At 43.9% G+C, this 24,723-nt stretch overlaps 1 protein-coding gene across 4 annotated transcripts in view; it reads left to right on the forward strand.

The window, feature by feature from the left end:
• SOBP (sine oculis binding protein homolog) overlaps positions 1–24,723 on the forward strand; it is a 157,606-nt gene that overhangs the window by 123,249 nt on the left and 9,634 nt on the right. For all 4 annotated transcript variants that reach the window (XM_058307224.1, XM_058307225.1, XM_071218615.1 and 1 more), the window contains one exon: positions 13,814–15,770. In XM_058307224.1, the coding sequence (XP_058163207.1) occupies positions 13,814–15,766 (1,953 nt within the window). In that variant the 3' untranslated portion in view covers positions 15,767–15,770. The remainder of the gene's footprint in view (positions 1–13,813; positions 15,771–24,723) is intronic.

Raw genomic sequence — 24,723 nt, forward strand, 5'->3', positions numbered from 1 at the left:
CAACGCTTTCCTCCCAGATATTGAAGAAGCTGTCACTAGTGGAGGGCTTTCACACGAGTTTTAATTAACTAAAGAAGATGACAGGCAACCCAAATTACTCCTTCTCGCTGAGTTTGTGAACTGAGCACACTAGACTCCTTGAATTTGTAGCATTGTGCACCAGATGCCCTAAATGTCATATTTCTATGTGACTGAGCATAGGGATTCCATTGGCGACTCTAGCCCGGGTGCCTGGTACTGGCCTGAAGCTGAGCCTAGGGCTAAAACATCCACAGTGTGCTTAAGACTACAACCTGGCCTGCAGACCTCCTCATTATTGCAATTATGTTGCTGTCAAACACTCCACAAACCACTGGAAACACTGGAGAATTGGTGATGGGGGTGGGGGGGGCGAGTTTTTTTGTTGTTGTTAATTTGGGTTTCTGGGTTTTGTTTTTGTGGTGTGCTTTTTACTTTGAAGTATACATCATAGGAAAATTCATAGTAGTGGGTTTTCTTTTTGATTTTTTAACTGAGTTTTAATAGAAGAATAATAAGTAAATAAGAGTAAAAGGCTGTTAAACCAGTTGTTTCTTTTTTTAAACATAGTAAAATATTAGTACTATACATTTATAATAATAAAACAGAGTCTCTATATTTATATAATACTTTATGTTTTCCAAAGTGCTTCCACTTGCATTATTTGTTTTGATCTTCCCAGCCATCCTTGAATACAGGCAGGGGCCATGAAGGCACAGAAGCATGTCCCAAAGTCGCTGGGTAAGCAGGCCGTGGGTCTTCCAATTCCTAGACCACCATTTTCTTCACCAAAGCATGCTGCTTCCCAAGTGAAGAGTAAAAGCCTGAGGCATTGATTGAAAATTAGGAAGAATATAGAGACTGAAGGCTCTGATAGAAGACTTTAACTGTGAGATGGGGAGGAGAGGCGAAAGCTCTCTTTCAATGAATCTGTAAAACTAGACACAGTAAAGGTAGCAGCTATGACAAAGGAAGAGATGGGTTAGTGGAGAAGGAGTCAGTCCTTCTTAAGAGTAAACAAAGCCATGCGGAGGAACAGAATGGCTTCTGGTGTCTCTCTACCAATGCTGGGAATGGGAAGGACTCTATTCCCTGGATGGATCAGGGGCACAAAAGATAGAGATGGTCTCAGAGAGGCCACGGAGACTTGGTGGAAGCTCATGCGTAGAATAGAGCTAAAATGTAGAAAAGTTGGGTTAAGTTCAGGAAAATATATCCTTGTATGCCAATCCATGCACCTGAGGGGGGAATGCAAGATGGGAATTTTAGGAAAATAAAAGGAAGTATCAAAAGAAGTAGCTTTATTGGGGGGGGGGGCATTTTGTACAAAATCTGGGGCAGACATTAAAAATAGATTAGTTAAGGAGGCAAGATACGGGACAATATACTTGGATATCTGCTAATACTGTTCTCTTAAAAGCAGAGCAACTGATCATTTCCCATGCCTTGTGGATAGTCATGAGAAGGTAGAGAAGCAGTAAGGGAAGTCCTACTTTGATCACCATTCTATTTAATACAGTACCAGGAAGAGCTGCTTGGTATGTGAATGGAGAGGGAAAGTGACCTAACAATCTTGAAATGTGCAATAGCAGAGGGAGGGAAAGCTGGCTATGATCAGCTCCATTTCCTAGGTTCTAGAAGAACAAATGTTTTTGAAAAGTTCCAAGGAAAGGTGGATTTTGTCCTACCACCCAAGGGTCCATATGATGATGACTGCAGTTTATGGACATAGGAATTTCGGCATGAGGAGCACATGCCCAAATTCATGAAAGGAGATATTTAGGCTCTGTCTGTGGAAGAAAAAAGAGGTAGAAATGAATAGAGCAGTATTTAGAGCAAATGGTATAACAAAAGGTTAAAAGACAAGGCTGGGCAGCTTACATTTGGTTTCCACTGTCTCCATAAGGAGAATGCTCTCTAAGTAGGAGAGGTAGGACAAATTTCATAAAGGATGTGAATTCCAAGTCAGGTGCAGAGAGATAAGCACCTGCTGCTCTGTAAGTGAATTTAGTTCCCCAAGTCCCCATGACGAAATCTGTAGATCATTCCATATCTACTTTAGGGTAATCTTTGCTCTATTAGGAATGGGAGAGATTTCAAAAAGATCAGAAATAGGCAGATGTTGACCACAGTTTCAAAACTGCAGAAAGGTTTCTGACTTCTGAAATGCTAGATCAGTAGGCTTGCTGGTCTACCCTCAAAATCCTTGACTATATCATTAAGCAAATGGTTGATGAGCACTTAGGAGAAAAAGGTTTTGGTTGATCAGAAACTCAGCGTGAAGCAGGCATCATGGAAGACTGAAAAGAACTGGGGTTGGAAGTCAGCAGTTCCAGCTCTCCAGCCTGGCTCTAATCTTTGTAGGCTGTGAGAGCTTTGGGGGAAACCACTTCAACTCTTCTGACCTCCATTTTCTTGCTTTCAAGTAAAATAGGAAAAACAGTAGGTCCCTTCCAAACTTGTCAGAATTAAAGGAGATAACTTAAGTGAAAGCTCAAGCTTGGTACATAGAAGGTATTCAATAAATGTTTGTATTTAAACAACAAAGACCTAACAGCGGGATGTGACTGCTAAAAAACACCTGCATTCTTCTGTGACTTTTGTGGAGGTAGCATTCTATGTGAGTGAGGTTTTCATTGTACGCTGGTCAGGCTACTGCATTCCTTTCTGGACTTCACCCTGTTTTGTTTTGTTTTCTCATATAAAAAAAATTATTTAATTTAAAGAAACTTTAGATTATATAAATGTTACTTTAAAAATATAGGGCATTCCCATATGCCCCACTCCTTTCCCCTCCCACACTTTCTCACATTAATAACATCCTTATTAGTTTGATACATTTGTTACAATTGTTGAACCATATTGAAGCATTGCCACTAGCCATGGATGATAGTTTACATTATACTTTAAACTCTGTTCCACACAATTTCCTAAGTTATGACAAAATATATAATGGCCTGTATCCTTCATTGCAACGTCATACAGGACAATTCCTATGTCCTGGAAATGCCCCACATTATGTCTATTTTTCCCTCTCCCTCTTCTCAGAACCTTTGGTGGCCACTGTTTCCACATCATGATGAAAGTTCTTCCATTGCTAGAATAACAGTAAGTCAATAATAGAATAATAGTAAGTCTCCTTTGTTCTTTGTTCATTCCCTAATCTTGAGATTTAGAGATGGTGATGCCCACTTTGTCTCTAATTGAGATGGGGCTTAGATCCCATGGGGCAGATGGATGGAACTATCTTGCTTACAGTTGCAGACTCTCGCTTTTCCTTGGGATGGGCATTGTCCATTATCATCATCACCTGGTTAGTTGTCTTGGGTGAATCCAATGAACTGGAGTGTAGGTGTTGCAAATCTGCTGAGATTTAGGGCCCAACTGGCACACGGACAGACCAAAGATTTAAGTCTCTTGGACATATGCCTATCAAGTCTAGTACTAACTATAGATTCAATTAGAAGGGGAAGAAGAGCCATGTGTATGGAAACCACAAATAAGTCCAGCTCTGTTACACTGGGGAGCATAAATTCCAAGGTAAGTGGGTCTTACAATTTAAGAGAGGCATTAACAAAGTGACGTATATGCAACTTGTCCCCTGGGGACTAGGTGTAGAAACTGGGGATGTTTAAAAGTAGCAATCTGGAGGACTGTGGTGATTTTTAAAAAGTATTTGAAAGGCTGAGATTTGGAAGGGAGTTAACTGATGCTGGGCAACCCTTGAGAAGAGAACTATGGCCGGTGGGTAGAAGTAATAGGGAGGTAGCATTCCATTCAACTTTCTAATAATCAGAGCTGCCTCACAATGAGACACCATCTGCCCCATGCAGCTAAAGACTCAGCAATTGTAGAAGCCACCAGAAAAGTCAGTGCAAAGGGGAAAGATCACTTTGGTGTGAACCACTCTGGCTGTGTGGATGGGTCTACCTGTTACAAGGAAGTATTTGTGCTGCTTGAAAGACCTCCTATGTGTAGAAGGAAACCCAAGCTTGCTGAGTTGGGGAGAGATTGGCTGGGCTCGACCTGTGTAGTTCCTCTTAGATCTAGCTGTCTGTGATTTTGGAATTTCAAAACAAGAAGTTCTTATCTTATATTAGTCAGTCATATTAAAAAACTAAAATGCAAAAAAATCCTTGAGCTAGTGGTGCAAAGTGAGTTTTGTAGCCAGAGGGATCTAAGTTAGAATTTGAATCTGCTGTTTATTATCCATGTAGTTAATCTTGGGCAAGTTATTTAACCTATTTAAACGCCAGTTATCAATAGGATACGGTATTTATGGAGATTAAATGCGATAATCCATGTTGGATGCTTAGCATGGTAACTAGTGCTTAAATAATGCTATTACTACTAGTTTAAGTTATTATTCTTGTGTCAAGCCAGGGTTTGCGATAGGAATTATCCTAAAGGCCATGAATTTTGACAGACTGTCCTGGAGATATTTGAGGACTGGGAAGGGATGGACACCGGGGACTAAGATGGGGCAATGATGAGCATCACAGCTGGTTCAGCCTGTAACCCAGGCTGCAGGGAAATGTGCAAGAGGCTGCTAAAATAGGGCTGAATGAGACGGTGCACAGAAAGTCCTTCCCCAGCTGCGTGGCAGACTCTAGGCAGTAGGTATAGAGCTGTTGAATGAATGAGAGGCCAACGGCAGCAGCTGAATGCCTCCAAGGTGCAGCCAGAGAATGGGGTAAAGTGGGGGGACACAATGCAGGATTGCCAGAGAGGCCGTTTATTTTGCCCAGCAGTGCCCTTGACTTTGCCAGCATTTCAGTGGTGTAGCCCGTTGCTGAGACACAGCACATGCAGGCAAGGAGGCTGGGATGCAGATTCAAATGAAATCCCTTGGGGAATGACTGCTCCAGATGTCATAGGTAGTAACAGTAGTCCTTCCAGACAGGCTTATTGCTGGTTTGTGGTCAGCTGTGTTGTGGAACTAAAAACATATATTTTAAAACTCTGATTTATGCCATTTTTTTAAAAAAGCCTACATGAAGAAGGAAATGAAATGTGATCACAGATAGAAATCAGACAACCAGTACACCTCACTTCTTTGCACATGAGTTTAATGCATCTCCACCAAGGTCTGTCCCTCCCCAAAACTTTTCTAGGCAGGAGAGGGGGCTCTTACAGGCACCAGTAATCAAACTTCAAATATTCAAATATACTTTTAGAAAACAGGGAGAGTAACGATGAGATCAATGGTATATTTGAAAAAAGATTCAAATATTTATTTTGAAAACACAGAAGTCACAGTAAACAAGGTAAATATGCAGCTGAAAAAAGATTTGGATAATAATTCTGTTTGAACAGAAGGGTAGTCACAGTATTGGGTCAGAAGAACAAAGGGGAGTTTGATATTGAGACTGTAAAACATTAAGAATATGTGTTAGTGAAAAACGTTTATTGTGATTTCTTGATGTGGGAGGAGTGGGATGTGGGGAGTAGGGTATATGGGAACCTCATATTTTTTAATGTAATATTTTGTGTGATCTATGTATCTTTAAAAAAAGATTAAAAAAGAGAAAAGGAAAAAAATGCAAATTTAATTTAAAAAAAGGTTAGTGAATTTTTCCCATTAACTGTTTTTTTTTTCAAAAAGATTTATTTATTTATTTATTTCTCTCCCCTTCCCCCCCTGCTGCAGTTGTCTGTTCTCTGTGTCTATTCGCTGCATGTTCTTTGTCCACTTCTGTTGTTGTCAGCAGCACAGGAATCTCTGTTTCTTTTTTTGTTTTTAAGATTTATTTATTTATTTCTCTCCCCTCCCCCCCACCCCAGTTGTCTGATCTCTGTGTCTATTTGCTGTTTCTTCTTTGTCCACTTCTGTTGTTGTCAGTGGCACTGGAGTCTGTATTTTTGTTGCGTCATCTTGTGTCAGCTCTCCGTCTGTGCGGTACCATTCTTGGGCAGGCTGCACTTTCTTTCGCACTGGGCAGCTCTCCTTATGGGGTGCATTCCTTGCGTGTGGGGCTCCCCTATCTGGGGGACACCCTGCGTGGCACGGCACTCCTTGCACACATCAGCACTGCGTGTGGGCCAGCTGCACACAGTCAAGGAGGCCCGGGGTTTGAACTGCGGACCTCCCATGTGGTAGGCGGACGCCCTAACCACTGGGCCAAGTCTGCTTCCCTCCCATTAACTGTTAACAGCCAGATTTCAAACTCCTTGAGAGGAGGGGCTGTGTCTCTTTCCCACATTGTTCCACAGTCCAGTCCCTTTTTGAGCACCCTCTACAGTAAGGGTTAAATATTGATTTTATGTATAAATGAAAACATTATACATAGAAGCTCAGTACTCTCTTTTTTTGCAATTGATTTTTTTTAAAGATTTATTTATTTCTCTCTCCTTCTCCCCCACCCCCATTGTCTGCTGTCTGTGTTAACTCGCTGTGTATTCTTCTGTGCCCGCCTGCACCCTCGGTGGCACCAGGAAACTGCGTCTCTTTTTTTGTTATGTCATCTTGCTGCATCAGCTCTCGGTGTGTGCAGCGCCACTCCTGGGCGGGCTGCACTTTCTCCATGCGGGGCGGTTCTCCTTGAATGGCACACTCCTTGCGTGTGGGTCTCCCCTACGTGGGGGCGCCCCAGCATGGGACTCTACTCCTTGCACGCGGCAGTTCTGCACGTGGGCCAGCTCACCACATGGGTCAGAAGGACTTGGGGGTCGAACCCTGGACCCTCCCATGTAGGCAGATGCTCTATCAGCTGAGCCATGTCCACTTCCCTCAGTTCTCTCTTAAGCTTCAGTTTGAAGGAAAGATACTTAAAAACAAAACAAAAACTTGCTGGCCTACCATTTCCTGGAGTCCCACTCTAAGCTATCGGAGGGTTGGGGCTGTATCTTACTTAACTCATAGCCCCAATTCCTAGCAGTGTCTGACATGTCTGGGACCCTGAATAACTGTTCACTTGTAAATAAGTGAATTGGACTGTGTGATGGCAAATGTGTCAGGGCAGTAGTAGTTTCAATATCTGGAGTTGATACAAAAGGGAGACCATCCAGTCAGGGAACGTGGCAGGCACATGGCAGTGGAAGATGGTAGGACAGAGCTCTCTGCTTTTATGGGGCACATTTCCCCCCGTCTTAAGCACTCGCTGGTTTCTTTTCTTCCTCACCTGTTTCTCAGGCAGTGCTGTCACTACTGATGATTTCATTTTACGGCTGAGCACCTGAGGCCCAGCGTGACTAACTGCCTGGACCCCACCTGGAGCTGGAGGCTGGCGGAGTGGACTTGATGATCTCCGAGCTTCCTTTCAGGGCTAAATTTCATTGACCTGAGCTCTCTTAGGTAATTTGTGTGTCCTCTCAGGGCCCAGTCAGTGGAAAAAAGCAAGCCAGACATTTGGCTCGGGTAGACCAGGTTTTCGGATGTTTGACTGAATTTTTGGTGTCCATCTGGATGACTCGTGTTGTGAAGACAAAAGTTGCGTTTATCCGGCTTAAAGGAAGCAGAGAGTTTTGTAATGATATGGTAACGCTCTTAGGCAACTGAAAATGTCAGCCCAAAGGGAAAGATCACCTTCCCCTGAATCCTGAGTTTGGCTGTGAGGACGGAGCGGCAGCCGCAGATTGTAGGCCAGGATTCCAGCTCTTGCTGCGGCTGTAGAAACAGAGACTCTGGTCAGTAATGAACGGTTTGTCAGAGCTCGCGGAGACCCTGGAAACCAAGCCCATTGCTGTTTTGCCTTACAAAGCTCAAGGCCCACGTGAAAGAGAAGGATCTGCCCCTGTGACCTGGGCCAAGATTTCTGGAATCCAGCTTAAAACTCTTATAAGATAAGTAGAACTTGAGTCAGGGTATAAAGTTCCTCCAGGGCAGTTTTCTAATGAGATTTTCAGTTCTAACAAAGATGCTCTTTAGCCTCTCCTTGAGTTCCAAATCCTATTTAAAAAAGAGAGAGACACACACAGAGACCCCAAACCACAAAGCAAAACAAAAAACCAAATAAGATGTTTAAATAAAAACAACTGTGTCGCAAACATCACATTGGAATCTAAACCTGAAGACAGTTTCTTATTTTGAAAATGAACTTCTACATGAATTTGCCTTTTAAGAAAATTTTCTGATTCCCTCTCCTGATTTTTTGAATGGCTTTGCGTGTCTATGGATAGGTGATTTTTTTTCTTTGTTTCACTCTCTGATCCAACTTTGCAAGGAAAATTGGAACCACAGAGTTGGTCCTCTCCCTCAGGTTTGGATGCGCCCCCACGCCACCTTTGTGGGGCTCTTCTCCAGCACACATTCTGCCAGGGCAGCAGTGGGGTCATCCTGTCTTTATGGCACCCGATTCTGCGGCTTCTGGCCCTTCCTTTGGAAGATAGTTCTGCCATGTAATGAGTCAAGCAGATCGTTCATCGGCTCTGTGTTTTAATAAAACATGAATAGCACGCACGGTTTATAGCTTCCACTATTCAAACAGCAGTTGAGCCTAAGAGGAATGATTCATTTTAATGGTTCTAACACTCATTTCCAAGCAGCAGTGCTGCTTTATCAAGCTTTTGTCTGAATTAGAGAACACTAGGCTTGGAAAAGAAGAGGTCTCGGCAGGGGCTAAATGGGGGCTTCTCAGGATGGTGGACAGCCAGAACGTGCAGGGAACTATCATTGGGTTTCTTGTCACTGCAGACAGCTCCTCTGCTTCCTCTGGAACAGAGTCTCCTAGGAAGAGGGTGGGGATTGTCATCTGTAAGGCACAGCATGCATTTGCCCAGACAGAAACAGTTCCTGTTATATTTCAAAGACATAGGCTTATAGGAAAACTGTGGATAAAAATCTCCTTTTTCCTCCTCATCTTGCCACAGGAGTGTCCTCCCCTCCAAATCAGCTTGAACTTAGGGGATGTTCTGGCGACAATAGCAACCATGAGGGAGTGATGATTGGGCAAGCCTAGTGATATGCCTGGCACATAGTCATAAGTAGTTATTACTATGAACTTCATTTGATAGGTGAAGAAGCACTGCTAGGAAGTAATGGAACCCAGACTCCAAACCACAGCTTCTGATTCCAGATTGCACATGATTTCCATAGCATCCTTTGCCTTCCCTGTGCACTGAATTAGGGTTGTGCTGGAAGCAGTATCAAAACCAAAGGACCAACTAGTGCTGGGTCCTTGGTACTCCAGGATAGGACTGAGGAGCAGGTGTTCAGGTGGGGTTTATTCTGAGTCCCTCAAATCATGCTTCCAGGTGACCATTCATAGGTAGGATATACTCTGAACCCTTCAAAACACTTAGTAACCCCAACCATGCCTCATCCTCCTTTGCTGCACTCTCAGGTGAGCTTGTGAGCTCATGATTTTTTTAATGAGGTACTGGATACTGTACCCAGGACCTCACACATGGGAAGCAGGTGCTCAAAGCACTGAGCTACAGCCACTCCCCGAGCTCATGATTTTTAAAAATTGGCCTGGACTACAAGATCAATGACACATTTAAGTAAGGCCTCTTATGGCAAGCTACAATCTTGCTTAAGGAGCTGCAACTTCTGAGCTGTTACCTGGGTGCTATATTTGGAAAATCGGGAACATGCAAAGATTTTGTTTTGTTTTTCAAATTGTTGGCAGTATTCAAGGGGTTGCTACTTTCTTTTTACTATCCTTTCACTGCAGATGTCTTTGCCCAGATAAGAAAGATTTCAACAACAGGGTTTCTTAATTAAATATTGCTTGATGCCAGATTACTACTTAGAAGGCAGCGGTGGGTTCCATTAAAGGATGAACTTCACTCCTGCAGCTGACAGCTGATTAATGCATTAATTAGGAACCCTGCCCTCTTTCCCCAGTTACTCCCAAAATGTTTAAGCCTCACAGAATGTATATATTGTACCCATGTAGGTGATCTCATGGCCTACTTTGGCTTTGGCTTTGGACATTTATATAAAAATAAAGGCTCAGGTGCAAACATGAGTAGCTTACTTTCTTTCCAGGGGAAATACAGGATGGAAAGAGTTATAGGAACCAGAAGTCCTGCCTTTTGGTTTTCTTATATCAAGAACAAGTGATGTTTCTGCTGAGGCAATGCTTTTGAACAGTTTAGTGGTGTAGGTTGTCACACATTTACTTCACAGGAAAGGAGTGAATCCATCAGCCACTGAGCTTATAAGTACTACCCTGGCAGTCAGCCACCAAAATATAAATACTCTAAATGGACTAAAGGAAATGTTCATTCTGTTGTTTTAGAACTGGACACATCCCAGGAAGGTAAATTTAATCTTTTCGAGGACTGCAGTTGTAGGGTTGAATGGAATACGCATTTGTTTATCTCTTTTGTGATCTTTTTGTCTTTCTGGCAATACATTATGTATTTGTGATACGAAGCAATTCAGCTGTCTCGCTCAATGGCATTGCGTTAGCTGATTGTTCCGTCCCCAGATTGCCATCCTTAAACAGCTTCAGCCTCAGTTCTGTTCAATCTGGGACCTGTTAGGGAGAGAAGTGGAACCAAGCGGCCAGATTCCAACAGAAACAAAGCCGGGGTGGAATTAAGGGAAATCGTTCCAGAACCCAGTGAGTTGAGCTCTGCACTTGTTAATCTTTATCTTTTAAAATATCTGAAGGAATGTTGGTACTTCTTGATATAAGGGGAAAAAAGAATGCCTCAAAAAAGTAAATATATATGTATATATTTATTTAGAGGTCTGAGGAAAAAGGAAGGGAAGAATACCACACCACAACAATTCAGAAAACCACAGTAGTTGATGAGACACACACCATGTATCTCATCGATATGCTAATGTTATTTGGTTAAAGAGATATACAGTATATGTTTTCACTTAACTACCATATCCTAAATAATCAGCTCAGGCTCTTTAGATGAAATCTTTAATTACTACAAGTGTGTCATTACTTAGAGGTAGAATGAATGATGGTACTGCATTTCATTGCCTCACATGATATAGCCATTTGTGCCATAAATTCATTGACCTCATCTTAAATGATGTGTCCTGGAAGACAGGTTTGATTCATTATTTCTTAAGTGACTATTTTTTTTCTCTAATAATTTTTTGCTACATCAGAAAGATTGCTTTTCTGTATTTTTAGATCAGTGTTTGAAACTGAAATGTAATAAGGCAAGGAGATACACACACACACACACAGCAACTAAACCAAGAACGTCTAACACTTCGGGGTGTTATAGAAAAACAGTTAGTTAGCCATTCAACCTCTGCTCTAACTAGATGGTTTCATGAAATAGAATTTTGCTTCACAACTTTGATGTCTGTAATTCTTTTTATGTCGAAATAGGTAAAATATGGTGGAGATTTCCCATTTGATAATTGGGATAGATCTAATGGCATTCCTTATTCATCAATGAATTATTGAAAATGCAGGAAGAATATTTAAGTTATAATTTTTTTCTTTTACTTCACTTAAAAATATTTATTTAGCTTGAGGAAACAGAGAAATCCTAGGGAGGCCAATAATTCAGTCTGGCAATTTAAAAACCAATTAAAGATTTCAGAAAACTCTCCCTCCTTATGGCTAAAAAATAAGATCCAAAGGAATTATGCCAGAAGATTGTACATTCTTTTAATTAGTTTAATTCATTGATAATGTTCTTTAGCTCATGATTAGAGAAGCTGTGTTTAATCCCTCACTTCAGGGATTAAGCATTTTAGGCTTTCTACAGATGTGTAATATTGAAACAGAAGCATGTGGTTTTATTTCATAAAAGAATTTAAATGTGATGTCATTTACACATTGATTAACTGTACAAAAATGATCAGGATTTTAAAATAATAACTTATATGCATCATATTTTCCGGACCAGTTTAGTTTACCTCTATCTAGATGAGAATTTTTCAGGTCTGATGGATTCGTACGTTTCAACTATGATAAACTCATCCCTTAATCTTAATTCTGGAAGAACATGAAGCACTATAATGAAATGTAGGAGTATATTAGCATTGAATTGCTTTTTTTGTTTTGCTTTTTTTTTCCACTGTTTTAATGACTAGAACAGTTTTGATAACTAAATTGAGAGAATGTCCTAATCATCAAAGGCCACTCAGTACTTTTCTTGTCTTCCTCAAATTTTTATAAGAAGTATTTGAAAAGGCCATCTGATATGAGACCAAACAGAAGAACTAGTGTGTGCCAACAATATTTGTTACTCAGTCTCATGCCAGCAAGTTTATTACCTGCAAATATCCGCTAAAAAAATAGTGAGAAAGAAAAGAATGGATTGACACATACAGACCCACATCTGTACACGTGTGTGTGCTCACAATCACAGACTAGCTTGCAACAACTGTTTACAATCAAGGAAAGCTGAGAGTTAAATGAGATGAGTAGTCAAATGCCCAGCATATGTTGTTTTTGCATTGTTTATGTGACCAATCATTATTAAAATTTATCATCCTTTTAATGCTATCAGTTTACGATAGTAAAAAAAAACAAAAATGCACCAACAACAGACATGCTCTTCAACAAAAACAGCATTCCGTTTAGAACAATATTGGAACCAGTGCTTTATTGGGCTCAAATTCAATAAACTCACCATTGCACTGCATTTCAGAATTCTTCCTCTGCTGCTATATGGCTTGAGTGCTGAGAAAATGACCAAAAAAAAAAAAAAAAAGTAGTAGAAGAAGAAAAACAAAAAAAGATTGTGTGTGTAAAATTCTGTCAAAAAAAAGTAAGGCACTGAAAGAACTATTGAAAATTTTGACATCTGTTTATCTGTTTATAGCTATGGCAAGATTACTCATATTAATTCTTGTTTAAAATGCCATATGAAGGAAAGACATTTGTGCAAACAAGAGTCATATTTGAATTGTAGATCATGTCTTCACCATCTGTGAGAGCTGATGGTGTTGCAAAATTAATGTGTTAATGAAATCACAATAATTTCTCCAAAGTAATGGGTTCTGAAGCCTCGAATGACTATTTTTTGAACTTTGGTGTCTAGCGATTTCCAATTGGGAAAAGCTCTCAGCCTTTAATTAGTTCTGCAGCCCAACTTTAAAATAAATTTGGTGATGTCTTTCTTTTGCCAGGAGTAGATGTGAAGGGGGAAAGAAAGCCATAACAACTTTTGGAAAATGTTCTCTGGTGTTTGAAAAGTTGTTAAATAAGACTGCCTGCCAAGAAATGTCACCAAAAATTCTGACTACTGAGAGAGAGTGGGCAAACAGCTCAAAAAATAATTCTAGCTTGCTGCAACATCACAGGTTGGGAATAGCTAAACCTCACACAGACTTCATGACTAATTCCAAGTTTCTCCTTGGAAGCCAGAGATAATGATGTTCAGTGCTTTGCGGTGTTAGTTAACACAGCATACCCTTTCCAAGTGCATTATCGAACACAGTCAATAGTGAGAAGTGACTCTGCATGAGGAGAATTTTAAGGGGCTAGGTTTCAAGCCCACTGAACTTTCTGGAGAATCCTTCCCTCCAAAACGATTTAGATTTGCAGTTACAGTGCGCCTCTTTGACACGTGAAAATGTGTGGGCCGGTATATGTAGTCTTTTTCGTCAGAACCACCTTGAAGTCACACTTAAAGGGGACAACACAATTTCTTTAAAAAAAGAGAGAGAGAAAAGAATAGGAAATTGTGATGATTGCCTCCTGATGAGTTAATATTTATAAAGCAAACCCATCATTTTACCAACATTTCAGGATTTTCCCTTTGATAAGGAAACAGTTCAGCCTATTTGAAAATTTAGAATAGAGTTTGAAAGAACCTTTATGTGAAACATGAAATGCCATCTACCCAAAGAAATTGCTTATCTTACCTATTGTGGTTTTTTGTTTGTTTTGTTTTATTTATTTATTTTACTCTGTTTTAGGTATGTGACTGGTGTAAGCACATAAGACACACAAAAGAATACCTGGATTTTGGGGACGGGGAAAGAAGGCTTCAGTTCTGCAGTGCAAAATGTCTCAATCAGTACAAAATGGACATTTTCTACAAAGAGACACAGGCCAATCTTCCAGCTGGGCTGTGCAGCACATTACATCCTCCCATGGAAAATAAAGCAGAAGGCACCGGAGTGCAGCTGCTCACTCCAGACTCTTGGAATATCCCGCTAACAGATGCTCGGAGGAAGGCGCCCTCCCCGGTGGTTGCAGCTGGCCAAAGCCAGGGCCCTGGCCCGTCGGCGTCCACCACCGTGTCTCCATCTGACACTGCCAACTGCTCTGTCACTAAAATCCCCACGCCAGTGCCCAAGTCCATCCCCATCAACGAGACTCCAAACATCCCTCCCGTATCCGTCCAGCCACCTGCTAGCATCGGGCCTCCGCTCGGTGTCCCGCCGCGCAGCCCTCCCATGGTGATGACCAACCGCGGCCCCGTGCCGCTGCCCATCTTCATGGAGCAGCAGATCATGCAGCAGATCCGCCCGCCCTTCATCCGTGGGCCGCCGCACCACGCCTCCAACCCCAACAGCCCCCTGTCCAACCCCATGCTCCCCGGCATCGGGCCCCCGCCCAGCGGCCCCAGGAACATGGGCCCCACGTCCAGCCCCATGCACCGGCCCATGCTGTCGCCCCACATCCACCCCCCGAGCACGCCCACCATGCCCGGGAACCCCCCGGGCCTGCTGCCCCCGCCGCCCCCGGGCGCCCCCTTGCCGAGTCTTCCCTTCCCGCCGGTGAGCATGATGCCAAACGGCCCCATGCCGGTACCCCAGATGATGAACTTCGGGCTGCCGTCCCTCGCCCCGCTGGTGCCACCCCCGACCCTCCTCGTGCCATACCCGGTGATCGTACCCCTGCCCGTGCCCATCCCCATCCCCATCCCCATCCCCCACGTCAATGATTCCAAACCCCCCAACGGATTCTCCAGCAATGGGGAGAACTTCATTCCGAGCGCCCCCGGCGACTCCTCGGCGGCCGGGGGGAAGCCAGGCGGACACTCCCTGTCCCCCCGGGACTCCAAGCAGGGCTCGTCCAAGGCCGCGGACTCGCCGCCGGGCTGCTCGGGCCAGGCCCTGAGCCTGGCGCCCGCGCCCGCGGAGCACGGCAGGAGCGAGGTGGTGGACCTGACGCGGCGCGCCGGCAGCCCCCCGGGCGCGGGCGGCCAGCTCGGCTTCCCCGGCGTGCTGCAGGGCCCGCAGGACGGCGTCATCGACCTGACCGTGGGCCACCGGGCCCGGCTGCACAACGTGATCCACCGCGCGCTGCACTCGCACGTCAAGGCGGAGCGCGAGCCGGGCGCCGCGGAGCGCAGGACCTGCGGCGGCTGCAGGGACGGCCACTGCAGCCCGCCCGCCGCCGGCGACCCGGGCCCGGGCGCCCCCGCGGGTCCCGAGGCCGCCGCCGCCTGCAACGTCATCGTGAACGGCACGCGGGGGGCCGCCGCCGCCGCCGAGGGCGCCAAGAGCGCGGAGCCGCCGCCGGAGCAGCCCCCGCCGCCGCCGCCGCCGCCCGCGCCCCCCAAGAAGCTGCTGTCGGTCGAGGAGCCGGCGGTGAGTGAGCTGGAGTCGGTGAAAGAGAACAACTGTGCTTCCAACTGCCACCTGGACGGGGAGGCGGCCAAAAAGCTGATGGGGGAGGAGGACCTGGCGGGGGGCGACAAGTCAGACCCGAACCTTAATAACCCCGCGGACGAGGACCACGCGTATGCTCTGCGGATGCTGCCCAAGACGGGCTGCGTGATCCAGCCTGTGCCAAAACCCGCGGAGAAGGCTGCCATGGCGCCGTGCATCATATCCTCGCCCATGCTCAGCGCCGGGCCCGAGGACCTGGAACCGCCGCTCAAAAGGAGGTGCCTCCGAATTAGAAATCAGAACAAGTAAAAAGGTTTGTATGTCCACCTGGGCTCTCCTCAGCACAAGACAGTGCCCCTCTGCCTACCTCCTACACAGCAGGGGTGAGAGATAGCTGTATTAATAGTCATTAATTTTACAGTATATCTCGTGTGGTATGTAGATCCAACAGTATGAGGCTTAGTTAAGGAGCATCAATTCCCATTTTGCAGTCGAGGATACTGAGTCACAGCTTCTGAGTGTCATCCCTGAGATCACTTATTTAATGGTGAAGTCCAGTCTCCAGCCTGCCTAGAAACCGCAAGTGCACTCCCATTGGATTATTAAAAGTGTGACTCGCTCTGTAAGTCACTCCTTGGGGAAGAGTGGGCTGTAAGGTGTAGGGCGGGAGGAGCTATTACTTGGGACACCTTGATGTCCAGTCATGAGGTTGCAGGGCTGTGGTAAAGGGCCAGCTAACCCATGAGTATAGCCCCTTCCTGGAGGTGGTAACCTCACTGGCAGAATGTCTCAACTCATCAAATTTTCTCCTTAACCACGGGATTCCATTTGCAAGATGAGAATAAAAACTCCTTTCACATGCTTAGGCCAACAGAACCCACGCCACCAAGCCCCATTTGCTTATGGGGGTGTTGGTGTAGTGACTTCTGTTCATGAGGTCTCCTTGCAGTTTGGCACCAACCGTCACTTCCCAGGGCAGGCCTCAAGCGTCGCTGACCAGCTGAGTGCCCCTTGGACTCAGCAGCTCAGCTGCTCGTCTCTGCAGACAGCGGGAGGCTTTGACAAGGACCAGGGCTGCACTGCTGAGCCGAACTGGATAAGAGTGCACACCTCTGACCTCATGGGTAGGTGGGTGGGTGATCCCGCATCTTGAGCTGCTAATAGGGATAGCAGAATTTTGGTGAGGGGAAGGGGAGCTAGCATGTATGATGGCATGCCAGCTATAGCCAGCCAGTCGTGGCCTTGTCAGAGCCTGTGAGAATAGGTATCATCAACGTCTTTCGAGGAAACAAGATGAGACTTAGACATTGCCCAAATCAGAGCTGGTAAGAGGAGGAGTCAGGAATTCAATTCAGGCATCTGGGACCCAGAGCCCAGCCAGGCTCCTCCCACTGTCCAAGTGGAATCCAAACAAACCAAAATCCCGTTGAGTTTGTCAGCTGTTTATACAAAGAACAGAAGAAAACAGAACCTTTAATGAGCACCCCCCTTCCGGGGGCCGGGGCGGGGCACAAAGGTGAATGTGATGCAGTGTGGTGGCGATGAGAACCCAGGGAGGAAGGAGGCCGGGGGTAGAAGTGTACCTTGTTAACATTTGTGTGTGCAGGCCCTCTCCTAAGTGTTATTTAGTAGTATCTATTTGGATCTGTACAAGTATTATTGTCTTCGTTTTACTGATAAGGAAACAGGCACAGAAGAATGAAGGGGCTTGCCCAGGATTTCCAAGTTAGTAAGTAGCAGAGTTGAGATTCAGAGTCAGGCTTACTGACTCCAAAGCTCCTTTTTTTTTTTTAAACCACTATAGGAGAACAAGTTAATTGGTCCTTTTATTTATTTATTTATTTTTTAAAGATTTATTTATTTTATTTTCTCTCCCCTTCCTCTCCTACCCCAGTTGTCTTTTCTCTGTGTCTATCTGCTGCGTGTTCTTCTTTGTCTGCTTCTGTTGTCAGTGGCACAGGAATCTGTTTCTTTTTTTTTTTTTTTTTGCATCATCTTGCTGTGTCAGCTCTCCGTGTGTGCGGTGCCATTCTTGGGCAGGCTGCACTTTCTTTCGCGCTGGGTGGCTCTCCTTGCGCGTGGGGCTCCCCTATGCAGGGACACCCCAGTGTGGCACGGCACTCCTTGCGCGCATCAGCACTGCACATGGGCCAGCTCTATATGGGTCAAAGAGGCCTGGGGTTTGAACTGCGGACCTCCCATGAAGTAGACGGACGCCCTAACCACTGGGCCAAGTCCGTTTCCCAATTGGTCCTTTTATTACCCTACTTGATGGCATTCTTTTATCCACCTCAGTTGTCATAGGGGAAAGTTGCTATGGAAAAACCAAGCCTACCTACCAACTTCCTTAAGTTTTTAAATAGTTTAAATCTTGTTTTTCCAGCAACCATAAACTGAGTATACCAATCCGTTATATCCACAGTGGAAAATGAGCGTGGACCACAACACTTGATGTGGGTGTGTCTGGTCCAACGTCCCAAAGTCGGAATAGTTACATGGGCAGCTAACTTAGAGCCAGAAGTTTGCTGGGGAAGCACAGCCAGATCAAGGAGACTTTTTGGGTGATGAAAGAAAGGTTTATCAGCCTTCATAGTTTGAGGTTTCCATTTCCACTCATGGCTTTGTCAGTAGGAACAGAATATGAAAATGTGGCTCACCATTCCTTCTTGATTTTATATCTTAACGTCCTGCTGTCTGAAAACAGATGGCTTCAACATTCTTACAGGCATCTCAGTTGAAGATTTCCCCAATTTCTCCATGAGAATAATAGAATCTGGTTGACAAAGCCCTCAGTAATAGGAAGGTGTGAGACAAAACCTTTAGAAGTCAGAAAGCATCGGGAATTGCCATTTTAACACAGTCTAATATCACTCATTCAAAAGAGTTTAAGGGGCTAACTAGGAGGTGAAAGATTTTTCTACCATCGCTGGGGTGAGAAGTGACCAGGTCAAGACCAATACCATTAGCGCATCAAGTAACATGAACGTGTATAATGGCTACATGGTTGATAAATGTTTCTGAACAAAGAATCAGGCTACGGTCTTGTATGTATTCCAGAGTCATTGCTAAAAATATTAACCTGACTTCAGCCTACTTCAGAAAAGGCAGTGGAGAAATTGTCCATAGTCCCGATGGGATTGAAGGGTTCTTTTTATGATGAGTTCCCCGAGAAATTATAGCTTTTCTCTAAAGTCAGAAACACTTAGACTTTGCCAGCTACAGCAGGGTGACAAGGCGAGTGATTTAAGATGGGGAAAGGACCACCTCTCCTCCCCTAAATCACAGTTCCTCTTACCCTCTCAAGTTCTATGTCGCCTCACAGCACAGTCTCAACTTGCCGTAATTCACTCATGCCCACTGAAGTTTCCCAATTTTCTGTGCACACGTGGCGCTGTTTTTCTTCTCTGCCTGCAGAAACCCAGCCCATTTGTGTGGTTGGGGAAACTGGAAATGGATCTGTTAAATAAAGGACTGCAGGGTTTCTGTGCCCTGATGGTGACCAGCGTTTGGTGATGAGTTAAAGCCAAAAGAAAACCCGAAATAAAATCCAGGCTGAGAGTGGTATTGGGTGAGGTGCAGGTGAGTGAATTTCCCTTGTGCTTGCTGGTGGGTGACTCATATTATTCCTCACAGGAGAGTCTGGTAGTTACTTTAGTCAGGGTCTTCATTATTCTCTCCGGGTCCACCATTCTCAGACTATTAACTAGTTTTGATCATCTTCAGTAGATTCAAAGCAGGTGTATCTTGAAATCAACAAGCCAGGCATCTACCCTTGTCTTCAAAGAAGTCATCATACTTGATAGTTCTTTGCAAATTATAGTTGTATGTACGTATCTGTGTGTTTTCCCCTCATTTTGAAGCTGCTCTGTTCCTGGTTACCTGACTTTAGGCATTCTTGTTTCTTGATATGATTACACATGAGCTGAATGGGGAAATATTTTCCCCAGATGCAGAACTAATTAAGTTTAGTTGATGATGTTAAAAGGTTGTAAATTTCCTTTAATCTTAAAGTTTTAAGACTCCAAATACCAGTTCTGCAGCTTCAGCTTCTGTAAGCTGAGGGAAAATATCCCCCCAAATAATAAGGAAAACAATGAATAAACATTTTCCAAACTATTCTATCCACAAAGAATTCCATTTATATATGAAATACTCTTTTCTTTGTCTCTGCCTGGGGGCTTGGAAGGGAGCTGTTTGTATTTGTGCATTTTCAGAATCTCTGCACTTAACACTTGTTTATGGTACATTGGGGAGTTCACAGTAACCATTTGCAAATGTTTGAAGATATTCAAAAGAAACTATTCCCCCCTCCTCGATTTTCCAGGGAAATGACATATTCTCTTTAAGTAAAATAATCAGTGGAAAAAATGTGTATGAAGAGTAACCCTTTTACCCTCTCTTTTTCCACTCCAAGGGAGCAACCATATATTTAAGAACTGTTCCATTGAAATAGTCCATACAGTTCCCCACCTTTGTGGCTCCCAGTTTCCTACGTTTTTAAAACCAGAAAGAATTCAGCCCCAATTCTGTGATGCTCCTCCAGGCTTAGCAGTGGGGATTTGACTTTTGTTTTCTCCCAGAGAGCCGGAGAAGGTGGCTTCTTGGAGTTTTGGCTTCTTAGAATTTAATTGTTGGCCTGGTCAGGGAGCCGCAATTCTAGAAACGACTCTTTGGTTGGGGGCGAGGGGGTTACCTCATTAGGAAAGCCAATAGGGTGGGGGTGACAGGTAACTCTTTGCCAGTTTAGTCTCTTCCGCTGAGAAGTTTGAGAGAGAAGATTCTGAAGTCAGTCCATACATTCAGAATGCTACTATACATGCCTACTTTTCAAGCAAGGAAAAGAAGGAAAACTCAGAGTAAGAAGAGGAAATTAGTGCAAATGGGATGTGCTTGGATCCTGTGCCAGATGAGATATTTGATGCTCCGGCACTTGATTATTGGGAATGGTAATTGGTGACCTCACCCCTAATGTAACAGTTCAGCCTGCTGGTCAGGATGCAGATGGCTATGTAGTGTTAGGTAGAGGTGATTCAAGCCAGGGAGAAGCTGCCAGCCTGTGCCTTACACACACATATAGCCAGTGGTGGGGCCTGGGAGACTGCTGTGTGCTCATTTCAGACTCATAGACGAAGGCTTTGTGGAATGAACAGTATCCAGACTGGCCTTAGACACATCCAGCCAATGCTGCTGGGTCCATTTTAGCGCTGTGGCAAGGGGCTAGAGGGTCGGGTTTTAATGTGCACACACCTGGCTTTCAGATCCCATTTCAATTACATTATGATGGAATATGAAGCAATAGTGGTGACCAGCTATTTCTTTCTTTCCGGTGTTGCCATCACCCTCCAGGGCTGGGACTAGGGTGGGACAAGAGATTCTCTCAGGGTGGTGCAGGGGAATGCACACCCGTCTGATCTTTCGACCTTCCTGTCCATGCAGCAGACTCCCTCAAGCTGGTCTGCTAGGCCAGTCCATGCCTTTAGCGACTGCTCCGGAAAGTTTCATGCATCGTGCTTATGGGCATTTTCTTGAGAGAAGAGGGCCAAAGATTTTGGCTTCAGAAAAAGTACGATCTACATAGCTGAAGGATTATTTTATGTGATTTCTGAGTAATATCTGAGTTGGGGGTTTTGCTTGTTGCTTTGAGGGAGCTGAATTAATTGTAAGTTCCCCTTAAAACTTAGAAATTTACTCTTGGCAGTTTTTGCTGTGGACCTAATATTGCAGAATCCCTGTTGCTGCTACGTACTGTAGCGCTTACCACCATAAGGATGGCCTGAGTGACAAAATGTGAAAGGTTCTGAATCTTTCTTCAAGTTACCATATCTTGTGAAAGGAGGAGGAATCAGGAGGGAGAGAGGAAACAAGCTAGATACTTCCATAGCACTTGGACTTTCAAAGCGTAGGCTGCCTAGAGAGATGCTGGCCTTCTGTGGGAAAACACTTCTCCTGCCACTGAGGCCCAGGGAATGGAAGGGCCAGAGAAGTGGCCCGGTCAGTAGACACAGGACATTGACGAAGCTGAGTCTGGGCAGATCGATGTACTCCTCAGCATGCTTCTTTACCTGGAGAGAGTTTAGCTGGGAAGAGGGAAGCATTTGATCAGCTATCAACAAGGTGTTCCCCAGAAGGGCACTGGAAATAAACCCTCTGACTGGTTTCCGATGACTCACCCCCTCACTGGCCGCACGGCTGCCTGTGCATCATGGTTCAATCACTTAAACCTACCTCCCTGCCAACAAGCGTTCAAGAGGGCAGAGGTGTCCGAGGACCAAAACGCACTACAGCACAGGGCACTTACGTCAGGTGGGGACCTCACCTCCACCGCAGCAGTCTGCCTTTTCCAGGCTCTCTTGTGGAAGAGATGGTGCCACAGAGACTGAGGGTCCCCCTTTCACCGTGTCCTGCCCAGAATTCCTTCGTGTTCTTCAGTTGCTGCTTTGAATTCACGATACATTTTATGTGGAAGGTTGTTAGGGTGATGTATTCAGCATGTGTAAACTTTTTTTTTTAACACCTCAAAAGGCATGAAAGGAATTCATTCAGAGAAACAAATAAATTAGCTTTAAAAGGTAAACAGTTTAGTGCTGGAATCATTGAACAGAGTCCCATTCTCAAGGAAAAGGAGTAACTGCCATCTCAGAGGCCAGCTCTAAATACTCTGGATTTGTGGATTCCCACAGCATTCTGCTTAAGAAAAGAAAGTAGGGTGGGACCAGTACTGAGAATGTGAGGCCATGGATGGGGAGGGGGAAGAAGCACGCCCAAATTATGTCAAGGGTCTTTAAAGGATTCTAGTGAAAATGAGTGGCATGGACTAAACAGTTGTGAACTGGGAACCAGTCAGGTTGCCCCTTCCTAGGACTGCACTGTGGTCCCAAGCAACAGCAGGTGGGCGCCATTTCCCCATGTTGCCCAAACGAGCAATGCTCCTTAGGGAGAAGGGAACACGAGAGCAGAACTGCCTCTCCACGCAGCCACGAGGCAATGTGCAAAGCCTCCCCGGGCACCCCAGCCTCATTCCCATACAGGTATTTGGCAGTACCAGTGCTGATTGTCTCCTCATCCCCACTCTGAACCTCTGGTTTGTCCTCTTTCTTTGACAGCAAACTGTGTTTTCTTTGGGGTAAAAGGGAAGTAAGAATGTGACTATAGCATTAAAGAACAGAAGAGAGAAACATACTTATGGACTTGTTTGATATGAAACACTGGTGAAAAGTCCCAAAAAGTGCAATTAAAAAGTACATCTCTTCCTCATTTGCATAGCTTATTTCCCCAGTCATGTCTTTGGTATTGAAAATGAATGGTATTCCCGTAGAACATGTGTCTCAATTTGTAATGATATCCTCCTTGCAGCTGGCTTAGTTCTCCAAGTGTTTCTAAAATGTTACTGTCTTAAATTTGAGCCAACCTACAATAACAAATTATCTAGAAGCAAAATGGCTAAGCTACGTTTGGTGAGAGAAGGGGAAACCCTAGATTTCACCCTTCAACTCTTGTTTTGGAAATTCAGACAGTAACATAATCTTTTTCTAAGGAAATCTACACACACACACTTTAAAAATTGTGCAGATTGAGTGTCGTGGGAGCAAGAATGACCAGGTTTAAGTTTCTCTGCGAAGTTCTGCATCCCATCAACGAGTCTTTTGATATTTTAAACCCATATTTAGAGTAATTTCAAGTTATTTGGAGCACATGTGGTAAAATGTAAAACTTTGTCATTATGATTTGTTAGATGCTTAGACTTTAAATATTTATAAGCCATTTTTAAGTACTTTATCCAAAGCCTTCTCCCACTAGAATACTGTAATTGAGTGGTATCCGAGCATCATCATAGAAGATTCAGAGTAAAGTCACTGCAATATGCATGCACATTCGTCCTGCTTTTCTGGTTTTAATGCAAGTGCTGTTTTTCAGTAGTTTCAGCTTGTTTTAAAAATGTATAAAAGTCATAAACATGGTTGGTTGTCTGTGATTTAAAAAAATAACTATTTCCCAATTCCCAAAAGGTAAAGTGTGCTCATTTTAACCAAGTCCCACTTTTTTTTTTTTAATCCTAAGAGTAATTAGGAAAACTTTCCATTAGCACATTGGATCTGAATCTGTGTCCCTGTGAATTTAAAGTGTCATGTTGTTCCTTTAAAACATCTTAGGGACAATTTATTGGTGGTTAGATTGCATTCTTTACTATCACCTTCAGCTGTCTTGGAAGCTGAGATCTGGGATCTCATCTTTATTATAGGTAGCCTGTTGTGCACTTAATGTGAAGGAGAAGAGGGGAAAAAAAACACCTTTTTCCAAATTCAGAATCCATTTAAGCTTCAGAGGTTATAAATTTCAAACTGACCTCAGGCCTCTAGGGCTTACACTCTTTTATGGTTGGCAAAATATAGCTTTCTGGTAAGAACAGGGGAAAAGAAGGCTTTAAAAGACTCATAAAGTTGCTCGGACATCTAATAGCTCTTACCAAACAGCATTTTCATGAGTTAAGTGTAAATGAGTCAGAAACATATAGATTGAATTTCTTTTAAAATACACATGGGTTTAAAAATTAAGGCCAAAGTGCTTGGCAAAATAAGTTTTGGTTTTAGCCAAACCCCAAGTGTTTGAAAAAATAGTTCTCCCATTTGCCAAACCAAAAATATATCTAGGTCCCTCTATTCCTCCCATTTAATCTGATGACATCATAAATATGGGACTTAATGGCTATTTTCCTATCCTCCAAGGTTTGATCAACATGAATCTCAACTACTGATGGAAAAATGAGGCAGTTTGTGTGTGTGTGTGTGTGTGTGTAGAAAAACATTATGACCTTGCAAATGAAGATGAAGGGCCACTGGTTCAGGGTTCCAGTTCTGATTTTGACAGCACCTTTCACTAGTGGACCATTTGATCAAATTGTGCTTTGTGTCAGCATTGTGTGTGTGTGTGTGTGGGGGGGGCCTATGCATTTTTAAAAGTTTGAAAAATCCTGTATTTGAAGTTCTTCGTTTATACTTAATTTATATATTGCAATCTACAAAAGTTCATAAACTCCTAACCATATCAAAACCAGGGGAGGCAATCCCGTTTCACTCATTTAGGACTCAGAGATAGTTTTCATTTATTTCCCATGAGAGTAAAACATATCCATTTTCACATAGCAATATCTAACGCTGACTTTGTGCCAGACAGTGTTATTAAAAGATAGGTAGGTAGGTAGGTAGGTAGAAAGAGAGAGAGAGGGGAGGAGGGATGGAAGGAAGGAAGAAAAGAGAAAAAGAAAAAAA

The sequence above is a fragment of the Dasypus novemcinctus genome, chromosome 11, assembly GCF_030445035.2.
Source record: "Dasypus novemcinctus isolate mDasNov1 chromosome 11, mDasNov1.1.hap2, whole genome shotgun sequence".
In the NCBI taxonomy this organism is placed as follows: domain Eukaryota; kingdom Metazoa; phylum Chordata; class Mammalia; order Cingulata; family Dasypodidae; genus Dasypus; species Dasypus novemcinctus.